Genomic DNA, 15,249 nt, shown 5'->3' on the forward strand with positions numbered 1-15,249 from the left:
TTGTAATTTCTGTATCACTAGTCCTGTTTTTGCCCTCTCTAGTGTCTTAAATATGTCTAATCTCTCCTCCACATGATGGAATTTAAAGTATTCTAAAATAGCACCAACATCCTCCTTGTCTATTTCCTTTTCAACCTAAACATTTAGGTTATTTAAACCTTTTAAAATATTCTCACCATCAAAATTTCCATATATTTAACAGTCCTGGCTCTTCTCCTGTGGACAAAATTCATACCCTGAGGATATTCCTTCAGTAAAAAAAAAATGAAATAAATCATAATATGCTGCATGCTCACAATGTCCTATCATCACTGACAAAAACGAATGTAAACTGTAAAGATAGTGGAGTGCTCCTTTCCCAACAGATAGTTTCCGAAAGCTGGAAGTTACAATCCTACAAAACTACATTGGGAAGACTTAGAAGGCAGTTCCAGAATAGGCCTGGAAGCAGTAGCCTGATAACAGATGGATTTGGGTATCACAACACTACCTGAAATAGAAATGGTATGCTTCCACTTAAATTACCAGTGGTCCACAGTCTCTTTTCAAGGAAAAACAGAGTGAAACAAAATCCATTTCTTACTTTCTACGAAACATTTCTGCAAATATGCAGCCAACACTCCAGAGGTCCACGGGGGTGGCGTAGCTGGACTGAAGCAGGACTTCTGGAGCTCTGTACCACAGCGTGACAACCTGCAATGGCAAGCAGATACGAGCGTTACTGAAGAAGACGGCTGTCTGCTTAAACCCTTCATCCCAGGTGGTTTAAAGCCAAGATCCAGTTAGGAAAGAACTGCTATAATCATTTGGGGACCCTGAGGTAGAAGCAATAAGTAAACAGCACTCATCGCTGACAGGCCAGGAAATTACTTCATCCCCACAACCTGGTATACCACTTCAGTATGCATCTGACTAGGATGGCAAAATGACTTGAGTTTCAGAAAGAAAAGCAAAGACTAACAAAATAGTATCTTAAAACTATTATTGTTTTCCTAAAGAGCTTAAAAATTTATAAACATGGAAAAAATTTTATAAACATGATGGCAATGATTCCAGGTCAATTCCCAGATCAGTATTATTGGGAAATTAGAAGATGATTCGTGGCAGCTGCATGGTGACCCCGAAGGCTACAGAACACCTGGGACAAGTCAAACTACTTATAGCATGAGACTGTGGGAAATCAGAAAACAACTCAAAAATGGGGAAGAACTTGAGAGAATGTGTAACCCATAATTTTTAAACCATGTGTAAAAAACTCATCTGGGGAAACAGATTTCAAAATAGTGAGAAATCTGTATAATAACAGATGAAACAAACAAATCTCTAATTATTTCTGCCAGGTTGAGAAGTGAGGAAAACATACAACTGTTGAGACTTCAAATTTATGAAGTATATAGGGGTTCAAGTACTTTTAGGCTGGAGGCAGATACTCCATGGATGCCTGAAATGAGGATGTATTCTTTTTTGTCAGGTAAGGAGTTCAACACATAAATCTTTTATATAAGCATTTTATGTTATTCATACTCCTTTTATCCTTATTATTTTGTCAAACTGTATTTCTGTTAATGTCTATTTAAATTTCCTGAAATTCTGCTTTATGTATTTTAATGCTATCTTACTTGGAGCACAAAGATTTTGGTAGCAAGTCTCCAACAATGGCCCTGATCATTTTTCTTCCCTTGAATCTGAGTTGGCCTTAGTGACTTGCTTGTCTGATAGAATATAGTGGAAGTAATGTCCTGGGACTACCAAAACTAGGTCATAAGAATAAGAAGTCTTGCAGCCTGGGCCTTTTGAATGCTTGCTCCTGAGATGCTTCCCATTGGAACCTGGCTGCCATGACATTAAGAAGCTCTCAGGTGACAGCCAGAATCAACTACCAGCCATGGGAGTGAGACATCTTGGACATTTAAATCCAATCAATTCCCCTGACAACTGCAGCCCCAGTCAACATCACATAGAGCAGAAAAACTGCCAAGCTGCGTCCAATAAACTCACAGAATTGTGAGTGGTGATAAAATGTTGGTGTTTTAAGTTTTGGGTGGTTTTACAATATTTAACTGGAACAAGATTCTTAACAGTATTTGTTTCCAATCTTGAACTCATTTTTTTTTCCTTTTTTTTAAATTAGAAGTCACGGGTTTACAGAACACTCATGCTTAAAATACAAGATTCCCATATACTACCTTATTATTAACACCTTGTAATAGTGTCATACATGTGTTATAACTCACAAAAGAACATCCTTATATTTGTAGTATTAACTACAGGCCATCATCCACAAGAGTATATACTGTGTTATACAATCCCACGTTTTATCTTCTAACTTTCCTTCTAGTAACATACACAACCTAAAACTTCCCCTTTGAACAACAAACACCAACATAATTCAGCTGTTAATTACACTCACATAATATGCTAATATCACCACTGCCAATTTCCAAACCTTTTAAATCAACCTACACAGAAATCATGCACAAATTAAGCATTAGCTCCCCATTTTCTACTCATTCTATCCCCTGATAACCTATATTCTACATTTCATGAATTTGCTTCTTATAATTAGTTCATATCAGTGAGATCATACAGTATTTGTTCTTTTGTGTCTGGCTTATTTCACTCAACATAATGTCCTCTAGGTTCATCCATGTAGTCGCATGCATAAGGACTTCATTCCATCTTATAGCAGAATAATAATTCCATCATATGTATATGCACATTTTCTTTATCCATTCATCGGTTGACAGACATTTGGGTTGTTTCCATCTCTTGGAAACTGTGAATGCCACTATGAACACAGATGTGCAGATGTCTGTTCTTCTGGGTATATATCAAGCAGCGGGATTGCTAGATCATACGGCAATTCTATACTTAGTTTCCTGAGGAACTTCCAAACTGTCTTACACAGTGGCTGCACCATTTTACATTCCCACCAGTAATGAATGAGTGTTCCTCTTTCACCACACTCTCCAAAACTTACAGTCTTCTTTTTTTTTTTTTTAAATAGTGGCAATTCTAGTAGGAGTGAAAGGACATCTCATTGTAGTTTTGATTTGCAGTTCTCTAATAGCTAGTGATGTTGATCGTCTTTTCATGTACTTTATAACCATTTATATTTCCTCTTTGGAGAAATGTCTATTCAAGTCTTCTGTCCATTTTTAAATTGGGTTGTTGTCTTTTTATTGTTGATTTCTTTATACATTCTGAATATTAAACCCTTATTGGATATGTGGTTACCCAATATTTTCTCCCATTGAGTAGGATGCCTTTCAATATTCTTGACAAACTTCTTTAAAGCACAAAAATTTTTAATTTTGAGGAGATGCTGTTTATCTACTTCTGCTTTTGTAGCTTATGCTTTGGGTATAAAGTCTAAGAAACCATTGCCTACCACAATCTCTTGAAGATGCTTCCCTACATTTTCTTATAGGAGTTTTATAGTCCTGGTTCTTATATGTAAGTCTGATCTATTTTGAGTTAATTTTTGTATATGGTGTGAAATAGGGGTCCTCTTTCATTATTTTGGATATGGATATCCAGTTCTCTCAGCACTATTTGTTGAAAAGACTATTCTTACCCAGTTGAGTGGACTTGGTAGCCTTGTCAAATATCAATTGGCCATAGATGTGAGGGTCTATTTCTGAACTCTCAATTCGATTCCATTGGTCAATAGATCTTTATGAGAGTACCATCTTGTTTTGACCACTGTGGCTTTGTAATATGCTTTAAAATCAGAAAGTGTAAGTCCTCCAACTTCACTCTTCTTTTCAAGATGTTTTTGGCTACTCAGGGCCCCTTAAACTTCCAAAAGTACTATTCATATTCAGGGCTGCTTAACTTTCCATTTCTGCAAAGTATGCTGTTCAAATTTTGATTGGGACTGTGTTGAATCTGTATAAAAATTTGTGTAGAACTGACATCTTAACAATATTTAGTCTTCAAATCTATGAGCATAGAATGCCCTTCCATTTGTTTAGTTCTTCTTTGATTTTTTGGGGCAACGTTTTGTAGTTTTCTGTGTACATATCCTTTACATCTTGGTTAAATTTTTTTTTTTTTTTTTTTTAGGGAAGATTTTATTTATTTATTTATTTTTTATCATCATTTTATTGAGATATATTCACATACCACGCAGTCATACAAAACAAATTGTACTTTCGATTGTTTACAGTACCATTACATAGTTGTACATTCATCACCTAAATCAATCCTGACACCTTCATTAGCACACACACAAAAATAACAAGAATAATAATTAGAGTGAAAAAGAGCAATTGAAGTAAAAAAGAACACTGGGTACCTTTGTCTGTTTGTTTCCTTCCCCTACTTTTCTACACATCCATCCATAAACTAGACAAAGTGGAGTGTGGTCCTTATGGCTTTCCCAATCCCATTGTCACCCCTCATAAGCTACATTTTTATACAACTGTCTTCGAGATTCATGGGTTCTGGGTTGTAGTTTGATAGTTTCAGGTATCCACCACCAGCTACCCCAATTCTTTAGAACCTAAAAAGGGTTGTCTAAAGTGTGCGTAAGAGTGCCCACCAGAGTGATGTCTCGGCTCGTTTTGGAATCTCTCTGCCACTGAAGCTTATTTCATTTCCTTTCACATCCCCCTTTTGGTCAAGAAGATGTTCTCCGTCCCACGATGCCAGGTCTACATTCCTCCCCGGGAGTCATATTCCACGTTGCCAGGGAGATTCACTCCCCTGGGTGTCTGATCCCACGTAGGGGGGGGGCAGTGATTTCACTTTTCAAGTTGGCTTAGCCAGAGAGAGAGGGCCACATCTGAGCAACAAAGATGCATTCAGGAGGAGACTCTAAGGCACAAATATAGGGAGGCCTAGCCTCTCCTTTGCAGCAACCGTCTTCCCAAGGGTAAAACTTATGGTAGAGGGCTCAACCCATCAAACCACCAGTCCCCTATGTCTGTGGTCATGTTAGCAACCATGGAGGTGGGTTAGGCGAATACCCCTGCATTCTCCACAGGCTCCTCAAAGGGGCACTACATCTTTTTTTTTTTCCTTGTTTTTCTTTTTTTTTTTTTTTAACTTTCCCTTCTTTTTTAAATCAACTGTATGAAAAAAAAAGTTAAAAAGAAAACAAACATACAATAAAAGAACATTTCAAAGAGACCATAACAAGGGAGTAAGAAAAAGACAACTAACCTAAGATAACTGCTTAACTTCCAACATGTTCCTACTTTACCCCAAGAAAGTTACATAATATAGCAACATTTCTGTGAACTTGTTCCTACTATATCCATCAGAAATTAACAGACCATAGTCATTTCTGGGCATCCCCAGAACGTTAAATAGCTTATCTGTTCTTCTTGGATTATTGTTCCCCCTTCCTTAATTGCTCTCTACTGCTAGTTCCCCTACATTCTACATTATAAACCATTTGTTTTACATTTTTCAAAGTTCACATTAGTGGTAGCATATAATATTTCTCCTTTTGTGCCTGGCTTATTTCGCTCAGCATTATGTCTTCAAGGTTCATCCATGTTGTCATAGGTTTCACCAGATCGTTCCTTCTTACTGCCGCGTAGTATTCCATCGTGTGTATGTACCACATTTTATTTATCCACTCATCTGTTGAAGGACATTTGGGTTGTTTCCATCTCTTGGCAATTGTGAATAATGCTGCTATGAACATTGGCGTGCAGATATCTGTTCGTGTCACTGCTTTCCGATCTTCCAGGTATATACCGAGAAGTGCAATCGCTGGATCGAATGGTAGCTCTATATCTAGTTTTCTAAGGAACTGCCAGACTGACTTCCAGAGTGGCTGAACCATTATACAGTCCCACCAACAATAAATAAGAGTTCCAATTTCTCCACGTCCCCTCCAGCATTTGTAGTTTCCTGTTTGTTTGATGGCAGCCATTCTAACTGGTGTTAGATGGTATCTCATTGTGGTCTTAATTTGCATCTCTCTAATAGCTAGTGAAGCTGAACATTTTTTCATGTGTTTCTTGGCCATTTGTATTTCCTCTTCAGAGAACTGTCTTTTCATATCTTTTGCCCATTTTATAATTGGGCTGTCTGTACTATTGTCATTGAGTTGTAGGATTTCTTTATATATGCAAGATATCAGTCTTTTGTCAGATACATGGTTTCAAAAAATTTTTTCCCATTGAGTTGGCTGCCTCTTTACCTTTTTGAGAAATTCCTTTGAGGTGCAGAAACTTCTAAGCTTAGGAGTCCCCATTTATCTATTTTCTCTTTTGTTGCTTGTGCTTTGGGTGTAAAGTCTAGGAAGTGGCCGCCTAATACAAGGTCTTGAAGATGTTTTCCTACATTATCTTCTAGGAGTTTTATGGTACTTTCTTTTATATTGAGATCTTTGGTCCATTTTGAGTTAATTTTTCTGTAGGGGGTGAAGTAGGGGTCCTCTTTCATTCTTTTGGATATGGATATCCAACTCTCCCAGCCCCATTTGTTGAAAAGACCATTATGGCTCAGTTCAGTGACTTTGGGGGCCTTATCAAAGATCAGTCGGCCATAGATCTGAGGGTCTATCTCCGAATTCTCAATTCGATTCCATTGATCTATATGTCTATCTTTGTGCCAGTACCATGCTGTTTTGGCAACTGTGGCTTTATAATAAGCTTCAAAGTCAGGGAGTGTAAGTCCTCCCACTTCGTTTTTCTTTTTTAGAGTGTCTTTAGCAATTCGAGGCATCTTCCCTTTCCAAATAAATTTGATAACTAGCTTTTCCAAGTCTGCAAAGTAGGTTGTTGGAATTTTGATTGGGATTGCATTGAATCTGTAGATGAGTTTGGGTAGAATTGACATCTTAATGACATTTAGCCTTCCTATCCATGAACATGGAATATTTTTCCATCTTTTAAGGTCCCCTTCTATTTCTTTTAGTAGAGTTATGTAGTTTTCTTTGTATAGGTCTTTTACATCTTTGGTTAAGTTTATTCCTAGGTACTTGATTTTTTTAGTTGCTATTGAAAATGGTATCTTTTTCTTGAGTGTCTCTTCAGTTTGTTCATTTCTAGCATATAGAAACATTACTGACTTATGTGCATTAATCTTGTATCCTGCTACTTTGCTAAATTTATTAGCTCTAGTAGGTGTATCGTTGATTTCTCAGGTTTTTCTAGATATAAGATCATATCATCTGCAAACATTGACAGTTTTACTTCTTCTTTTCCAATTTGGATGCCTTTTATTTCTTTGTCTTGCCGGATTGCCCTAGCTAGCACTTCCAGCACAATGTTGAATAACAGTGGTGACAGCGGGCATCCTTGTCTTGTTCCTGATCTTAGAGGGAAGGCTTTCAGTCTCTCACCATTGAGTACTATGCTGGCTGTGGGTTTTTCATATATGCTCTTTATCATGTTGAGGAAGTTTCCTTCAATTCCTACCTTTTGAAGTGTTTTTATCAAAAAGGGATGTTGGATTTTGTCAAATGCTTTTTCAGCATCTATTGAGATGATCAACTGATTTTTCCCTTTTGACTTGTTAATGTGTTGTAATACATTGATTGTTTTTCTTATGTTGAACCATCCTTGCATGCCTGGAATGAACCCCACTTGGTCATGGTGTATGATTTTTTTAATGTGTCTTTGGATTTGATTTGCAAGTATTTTGTTGAGGATTTTTGCATCTATATTCATTAGGGAGATTGGCCGGTAGTTTTCCTTTTTTGTAGCATCTTTGCCTGGTTTTGGTATTAGATTGATGTTAGCTTCATAAAATGAGTTAGGTAGTGTTCCATTTTCTTCAATGTTTTGAAAGAGTTTGAGTAAGATTGGTGTCAGTTCTTTCTGGAAAGTTTGGTAGAATTCCCCTGTGAAGCCATCTGGCCCTGGGCATTTATTTGTGGGAAGATTTTTGATGACTCATTGGATCTCTTTGCTTGTGATGGGTTGGTTGAGGTCTTCTATTTCTTCTCTGGTCAGTCTAGGTTGTTCATATGTTTCCAGGAAATTGTCCATTTCCTCTACATTATCCAGTTTGTTGCCATACAGTTGTTCATAGTATCCTCTTATAATTTTTTTAATTTCTTCAGGATCTGCAGTTATGTCACCTTTTTCATTCATTATTTTGTTTATATGGGTCTTCTCTCTTTTTGATTTTGTCAGTCTAGCTAGGGGCTTGTCAATCTTGTTGATCTTCTCAAAGAACCAACTTTTGGTGATATTTATCCTCTCTATTGTTTTTTTGTTCTCTATGTCATTTATTTCTGCTTTAATCCTTGTTATTTCTTTTCTTCTACTTGGTTTAGGATTGGTTTGCTGTTCATTTTCTAGCTTCTTCAGTTGATCCATTAGTTCTTTGATTTTGGCTCTTTCTTCCTTTTTAATATATGCATTTAGTGCTATAAATTTCCCCCTTAGCACTGCTTTTGCTGCATCCCATAGATTTTGGTATGTTGTGTTCTCATTTTCATTCGTCTCTATATATTTAGCAATTGCTCTTGCTATTTCTTCTTTAACCCACTGATTGTTTAGGAGTGTGTTGTTTAACCTCCAGGTATTTGTGAATTTTCTAAGTCTCTGATGGTTATTGACTTCTAATTGTATTCCATTGTGGTCAGAGAATGTGCTTTGAATAATTTCAATCTTTTTAAATTTATTGAGGCTTGTTTTATGTCCCAGCATATGATCTATTCTGGAGAAAGTTCCGTGAGCACTAGAAAAGTATGTGTATCCTGGTGATTTGGGATGTAATGTCCTGTATATGTCTGTTAAATCTAATTCATTTATCAGATTGTTTAGGTTTTCAATTTCCTTATTGGTCTTCTGTCTGGTTGATCTATCTATAGGAGAGAGTGATGTGTTGAAGTCTCCCACAATTATTGTGGAAACATCCATTGCTTCCTTTAGTTTTGCCAGTGTTTCTCTCATGTATTTTGTGGCACCTTGATTGGGTGCATAGACATTTACGATTGTTATTTCTTCTTGCTGAATTGCCCCTTTTATTAGTATGTAGTGGCCTTCTTTGTCTCTCAAAACATCCCTGCATTTAAAGTCTATTTTATCTGAGATTAATATTGCTACACCTGCTTTCTTTTGGCTGTAGGTGCATGAAATATTTTTTTCCATCCTTTCACTTTCAGTTTCTTTGCGTCCCTGTGTCTAAGATGAGTCTCTTGTATGCAACATATTGATGGTTCATTTTTTTTGATCCATTCTGCGAATCTATATCTTTTAATTGGGGAGTTTAATCCATTTACATTCAACGTTAAAACCGTGAAGGCATTTCTTGAATCGGCCATCTTATCCTTTGGTTTGTTTGCCATATTTTTCCCTCTCTCTATTAATATCCTTTATTGTACCCATACCGAATCTCTTTAGTACTGAACCTTTCTCCAAGTCTCTCTGTCCTGTCTTTGTTTCTCTGTCTGTAGGGCTCCCTTGAGTATCTCCAGTAGGGCAGGTCTCTTGTTAGCAAATTCTCTCAGCATTTGTTTGTCTGTGAAAAATTTAAGCTCTCCCTCAAATTTGAAGGAGAGCTTTGCTGGATAAAGTATTCTTGGCTGGAAATTTTTCTCACTCAGAATTTTAAATATATCGTGCCACTGCCTTCTTGCCTCCATGGTGGCTGCTGAGTAGTCACTACTTAGTCTTATGCTGTTTCCTTTGTATGTGGTGAACTGCTTTTCTCTTGCTGCTTTCAGAACTTGCTCCTTCTCTTCTGTGTTTGACAGTGTGATCAGTATATGTCTCGGAGTGGGTTTATTTGGATTTATTCTATTTGGAGTTCGCTGAGCATTTATGATTTGTGTATTTATGTTGTTTTGAAGATTTGGGAAGTTTTCCCCAACAATTTCTTTGAATACTCTTCCTAGACCTTTACCCTTTTCTTCCCCTTCTGGGACACCAATGAGTCTTATATTTGGATGTTTCATATTATCTATCATATCCCTGAGGTCCATTTCGATTTTTTCAATTTTTTTCCCCATTCTTTCTTTTATGCTTTCATTTTCCATTCTGTCATCTTCCAGGTCACTGATTCGTTGTTCAACTTCCTCTAGTCTTGTTCTATGAGTGTCCAGAATCTTTTTAATTTGGTCAACAGTTTCTTTAATTTCCATAAGATCATCCATTTTTTTATTTAGTCTTGCAATGTCTTCTTTATGCTCTTCTAGACTCTTCTTGATTTCCTTCATATCCCGTACTATGGTCTCATTGTTCATCTTTAGTTCTTTGAGTAGCTGCTCTAGGTGCTGTGTCTCTTCTGGTCTTTTGATTTGGGTGCTTGGGCTTGGGTTATCCATATCGTCTGGTTTTTTCATATGCTTTATAATTTTCTGTTGTTTTTGGCCTCGTGGCATTTGCTGAACTTGATAGGTTTCTTTTAGGGTTTGTAGACCTACTGAAGTCCTTATCTCTAATTTATCAGATCTACAGCTTCGTGGAGTACACTTTCTCTAACTAACCAGCAGGTGGCGTCCACGAGCCACCTGTTCTCCACAAGCCAGTTCTCCCCTGCTTAGCCTTTTTGGTGAGTGGGGGAGTGAGTCTTGTGGGGCCCAATTGGTGTACCAAGCTTGCGTGTGTAGTTGGTGTTGCCTGCCCTGTATGTGGGGCGTGTTTCTGGGCAGTCGGGGAGGGGGGGGTGGCGCTAACAATCAAATCTCCCTGGTGATCCTAGAGTTTTAAAGCTGCTGCAATAGTCTAATCCTTCAGTTCAGTCCTGCCACAGTTTGTCTCTGCCACTGACCCACAAGTCTTTGGTATTGGCGTATGGCTCCTGAGACTTGCAAGTGGGCCCCTCTTGCAGGCTGTGCACCCCGGGTCCTCTGTTGAGGGATGACTGTGCTATGTCACAGGTGACTGCCGTCCCCCCAGGGCGGTTCTGGGCTGCTGGGCTGTGTAGGGAGGCTCCCAGTCTGCTCAAATGGTGGCTGAATGGGGCTTTGTTAATTCACACTGCTCCACCTTCCCAGCTCTGGGACAATCAGCTGAGGTTGCAGGGAAGGCTAATGTCCACGCCCAGTTTTGTGGTGTGTGCCTGTTATTTGAAGCACTTCCGTCACACTGGGTTGTCTGGGGCAGCTCTGGGCTATGGGGCTGGCGATGGGCAGGAGTGTTTCCTGTCCACCAGGATGGTTGCTGTGAGCGGACACCCCTCTTTTCTTGGGAAGTTGTGGTGTTTAGTGAATTTTCTCAGCCACTGGATTATTGCCTTTTGTCTCAGAGCTCTCTTAGTTCTGCTCTTGACTTGATGTGCCCAAATTGCAATTCTTTGAAGCTTTCTGTATTGGGCTTAGATTTCGCTGATCTCAGCAGTTCGACATTTTCATGAGTGTTGTATGAAGTATGCCCAAAGATAGATTGCTCTGTGGTGTCCAGTCCACGTAGTTCCTGGCTTTTTACCTACTTTCCTGGAGGAGTAACTAAAACTTACAGCTCACCAGTCTGCCATCTTGCCCCGCCCAACCACATCTTGGTTAAATTTATCCTAGGTATTTAGTTCTTTTGTTGCTATTGTAAATGGAATTTTTTTCTTGATTCCCTCCTCAGATTGCTCATTACTACTGCACAGAAACACTAGTGATTTTTGCATATTGATTTTGTAGATTGGCACTTTGCTGAACTTGTTTATTACCCCTAGTAGCTTTATTGTAGTTTTAGGGACTTTGTATATACAGAATCATATCATCTGCAAATATGAAAGTTGTATTTCCTTCCCAATTTGGATGCCTTTTATTTCTTTTTCTTGCCTAACTGCTCTAGGTAGAACTTCTAGGACAATGTTGAGTAACAGTGGTGACAGTGGGGATCCTTGTCTTTTTCTCAATTTTAGAGGGAAAGCACTTAGCCTTTCACCTTGAGTATGATGGTAGCTGTGGGTTTTCATACAGGCCCTTAATCATTTTGTGGAAGTTTCCTTATATTCCTAGCTTTCAAAATGTTTTTATCAAGAAAGAATGCTTGATTTTGTCAAATGATCATGTGGAAAATTTTTCCCTTTTGAATTGTTAATGCAATGTATTACATTAATTGATTTTCTTTTGTTGAACCATGCTTGCATACCTGGGATAAAACCCACTTGACCATCATATATAACTCTTTTAATGAGATATTGGGTTTGATTTGCAAGTAATTTGTTAAGGATTTTTGCATCTATATTCATTAGAGAAACTGGTCTGCAATTTTCTTTTCTTGTACTATCTTCATCTGGCTTTGCTTTTAGGGTGATATTGGCTTCAGAGAATGAGTTAGGCTGTGTTCCCTCATCTTCAACTTTTTTGGAGGAGTTTGAGCAGGACTGGCATTAATTCTTCTTGGAAAGTTTGGAAGAATTCACCTATGAAACTGTCTGCTTCTGGGCTTTTCTTTGTTGGGAGATTTTTGATGACTAATTCACCTTTTTATTGGTCTATTGAGGTCTTCTATTTCTTATAGTCAGTGTAGGTTGTTTGTGTTTTTCTAGGAATTTGTCCATTTCATCTAAGTTGTCTAATTTGTTGGTCTACAGTTGTTCATAGTATCCTGTTATTATCCTTTTTATTTCTGTGGGGTCAGTAGTAATAGTCCCCCTTCATTTCTGCTTTTATTTATTTGCATCTTCTCTCTTTTTTCCCTATCAGACTAGCTAAGGGTTTGTCAATTTTACTGATCTTCTCAAAGAACCAACTTTTGGTTTTGTTGATTCTCTGCATTTTTTATTATTATCAATTTCATGTATTTATGCTCTAATCTTTGTTATTCTTTCCTTCTGCTTGCTTTGGGGTTAGTTTGCTGTTTTTTTTTCTAGTTCCTCCTGCTGTACAGTTAGGTCTTTGACTTTCGATATTTCTTCTTTTTTAACGTAAGCATTTAGGGCTCTAAGTTTCCCTCTCACCATTGCTTTAGCTGCATCCTGTAAGTTTTGATATGTTGTGTTCCTGTTTTCATTCATCTAGAGATGTCTGCTGATTTTTCTGGCAATTTTTAATTTGAGCCACTGATTAAGAGTGTGTTGTTTCATTCCAAAGTAATTTGGGCGGAGAATAAAAATATATATTTGGGGCCCCCCTGAGGAGCTGTGGGAGGATGCAGAGGTGTTGGACTTCCTCACCTGGATTGTTGCTGATGTTCTCACAAACACTGGGGACTGATGGCTTGATGTGTTGAGCCCTCTGTCTTGGGGGCTTGCCCCTATGAAGCTTGTTACTGCAAAGGAGAGGCTGAACCTGCTTACAATTGTACCTGAGAGTTCCCCTGAGTGCCTCTTTGTTGCTCAGATGTGGCCCTCTCTCTCTCTAACTAAGCCACCTTTGCAGGTGATCTCACTGCCCTCCCCACTACGCGGGACCTGACTCCCAGGGGTGTAAATCTCCCTGACAATGCAGGATATAACTCCCAGGGATGAATCTGAACCCAGCATCATGGGATTGAGAACATCTTTTATTTATTTATTTATTATTATTTTTTAATTAAATTCAGTTTTATTGAAATGCATTCACACACCATACAATCATCCATGGTATACAATCAACTGTCTACAGTATGACAACATAGTTATGAGTTCATCACCACAATCTATCTCTGAACATTTTCCTTACATCAGAAAGAACCAGAACAAGAATAAAAAATAAAAGTGAAAAAAGAACACCCAAATCATCCCCCCATCCCACCCCATTTGTCCTTTAGTTTTTATCCCCATTTTTCTACTCATCCATACACTAGACAGAGGGGGTGTGATCCACAAGGTCTTCACAACCACACTGTCACCCCTTGTAATCTACATTATTATATAATTGTCTTCAGGAGTCCAGACTGCTGGGTTGGAGTTTGGTAGTTTCAGGTATTTACTTCTAGCTATTAGAATACATTAAAACCTAAGATGTGTTATCTATATAGTGCATAAGAATGTCCACCAGAATGACCTCTCGACTCCATTTGAAATCTCTCAGCCACTGAAACTATTTCATCTCATTTTGCATCCCCCTTTTGGTCAAGAAGATACTCTCAGTCCCACGATGCCGAGTCCACATTCATCCCCAGGAGTCATATTCTGCATTGCCAGGGAGATTTACACCCCTGGAGTCGGGTCCCACGTAGGGGGGAGGGCAGTGAGTTCACCTGTAGAGGTAGCTGAGTTAGAGAGAGAGAGGGCCACATCTGAGCAACAAAGAGGTACTCAGCGGGAGACTCTTAGGCAAAATTATATGCAAGTTCAGCCTCTCCTTTGCAGTAACGAGCTTCATAAGGGCATGTCCCATGATCGAGGGCTCAGCACATCAAACTGCCAGTCCCAATGTTTGTGACAACATCAACACCAGTCCAGGTGGGGAAGTCCAACACTTCCGCACCTTCCTACAGATCCTCAGGGCTGGGGAGGGGGAGGCTGTAAATATATTTTTTACTATCTGCCCAAATTACTCTGGGATGTGTCACTATTTCACTCCAGCCTATACTAACCTACCGTATCTCACTTCCTATTCAAAGTTCCATGCAATTGTGGTGTCTGAACAAACTGACTGCAGAGTTGTACCGGAGAACATCTTCTTGACCAAAAGGGAGATATGAAATAAAACAAAATAAAACATCAATGGCTGAGAGATTTCGGAGTTGTACTGGAATAGCTAGAAGTAAATACCTGAAACTATCAAACTCCAACCCAGTAGCCTTGACTCTTGAAGATGATTGTATAACAATGTTGATTACAAGAGGTGACAGTATGATTGTGAAAACCTTGTGGATCGCACACCCTTTATCCAGTGTATTGATGGATGAGTAGAAAAACAGGGACGAAAACTAAATGAAAAATAGGGTGGGATGATCTGGGTGTTCATTTTTATTTTTTATTCTTATTCTGATTCTTTTTGGTATAAGGAAAATGTTCAAAAATAGATTGGGGTGATGACTGCACAACTATATGATGGTATTGTGAACAGCTGATTGTACACCATGGATGACTGCATGGTATGTGAGTATATCCCAATAAAACTGAATTTAAAATTAAAAAAAAAAAAAGAGTGTGTTGTTTAACCTCCATGTATTTGTGAATTTTCCAATTCTCTTCTTGTTATTGATTTCCAGCTTCATTCCACTATGGTCAGAGAAGGTGCTCCGTATAATTTCAATGTTTTTAAATTAACTGAGACTTATCTTGTGACACAACATGTGGTCTATCCCAGGAAATGATTCAACAGCACTTGAGAAGAATATATATCCTGATGTTTTGCGGTGCAATGTTCTGTATATGTCTTTTAGGTCTATTTCACTTAGCATATTGTTAAAGTTCTCTGTTCCCTTAATGATCCCCTGTCTTGATATTCCACTTATCAATGAG

At 38.3% G+C, this 15,249-nt stretch overlaps 1 protein-coding gene across 3 annotated transcripts in view; it reads right to left on the bottom strand.

Moving 5' to 3' along the window:
- The window catches only part of CDK6 (cyclin dependent kinase 6), a 234,551-nt gene that overhangs the window by 65,599 nt on the left and 153,703 nt on the right, over nucleotides 1-15,249 (bottom strand). For all 3 annotated transcript variants that reach the window (XM_037836667.1, XM_037836668.1, XM_037836669.1), the window contains exon 5: nucleotides 584-693. In XM_037836667.1, coding sequence (XP_037692595.1) covers nucleotides 584-693 — 110 coding nt within the window. The remainder of the gene's footprint in view (nucleotides 1-583; nucleotides 694-15,249) is intronic.

This window comes from Choloepus didactylus, chromosome 5, assembly GCF_015220235.1.
Source record: "Choloepus didactylus isolate mChoDid1 chromosome 5, mChoDid1.pri, whole genome shotgun sequence".
Lineage (NCBI taxonomy): Eukaryota > Metazoa > Chordata > Mammalia > Pilosa > Megalonychidae > Choloepus > Choloepus didactylus.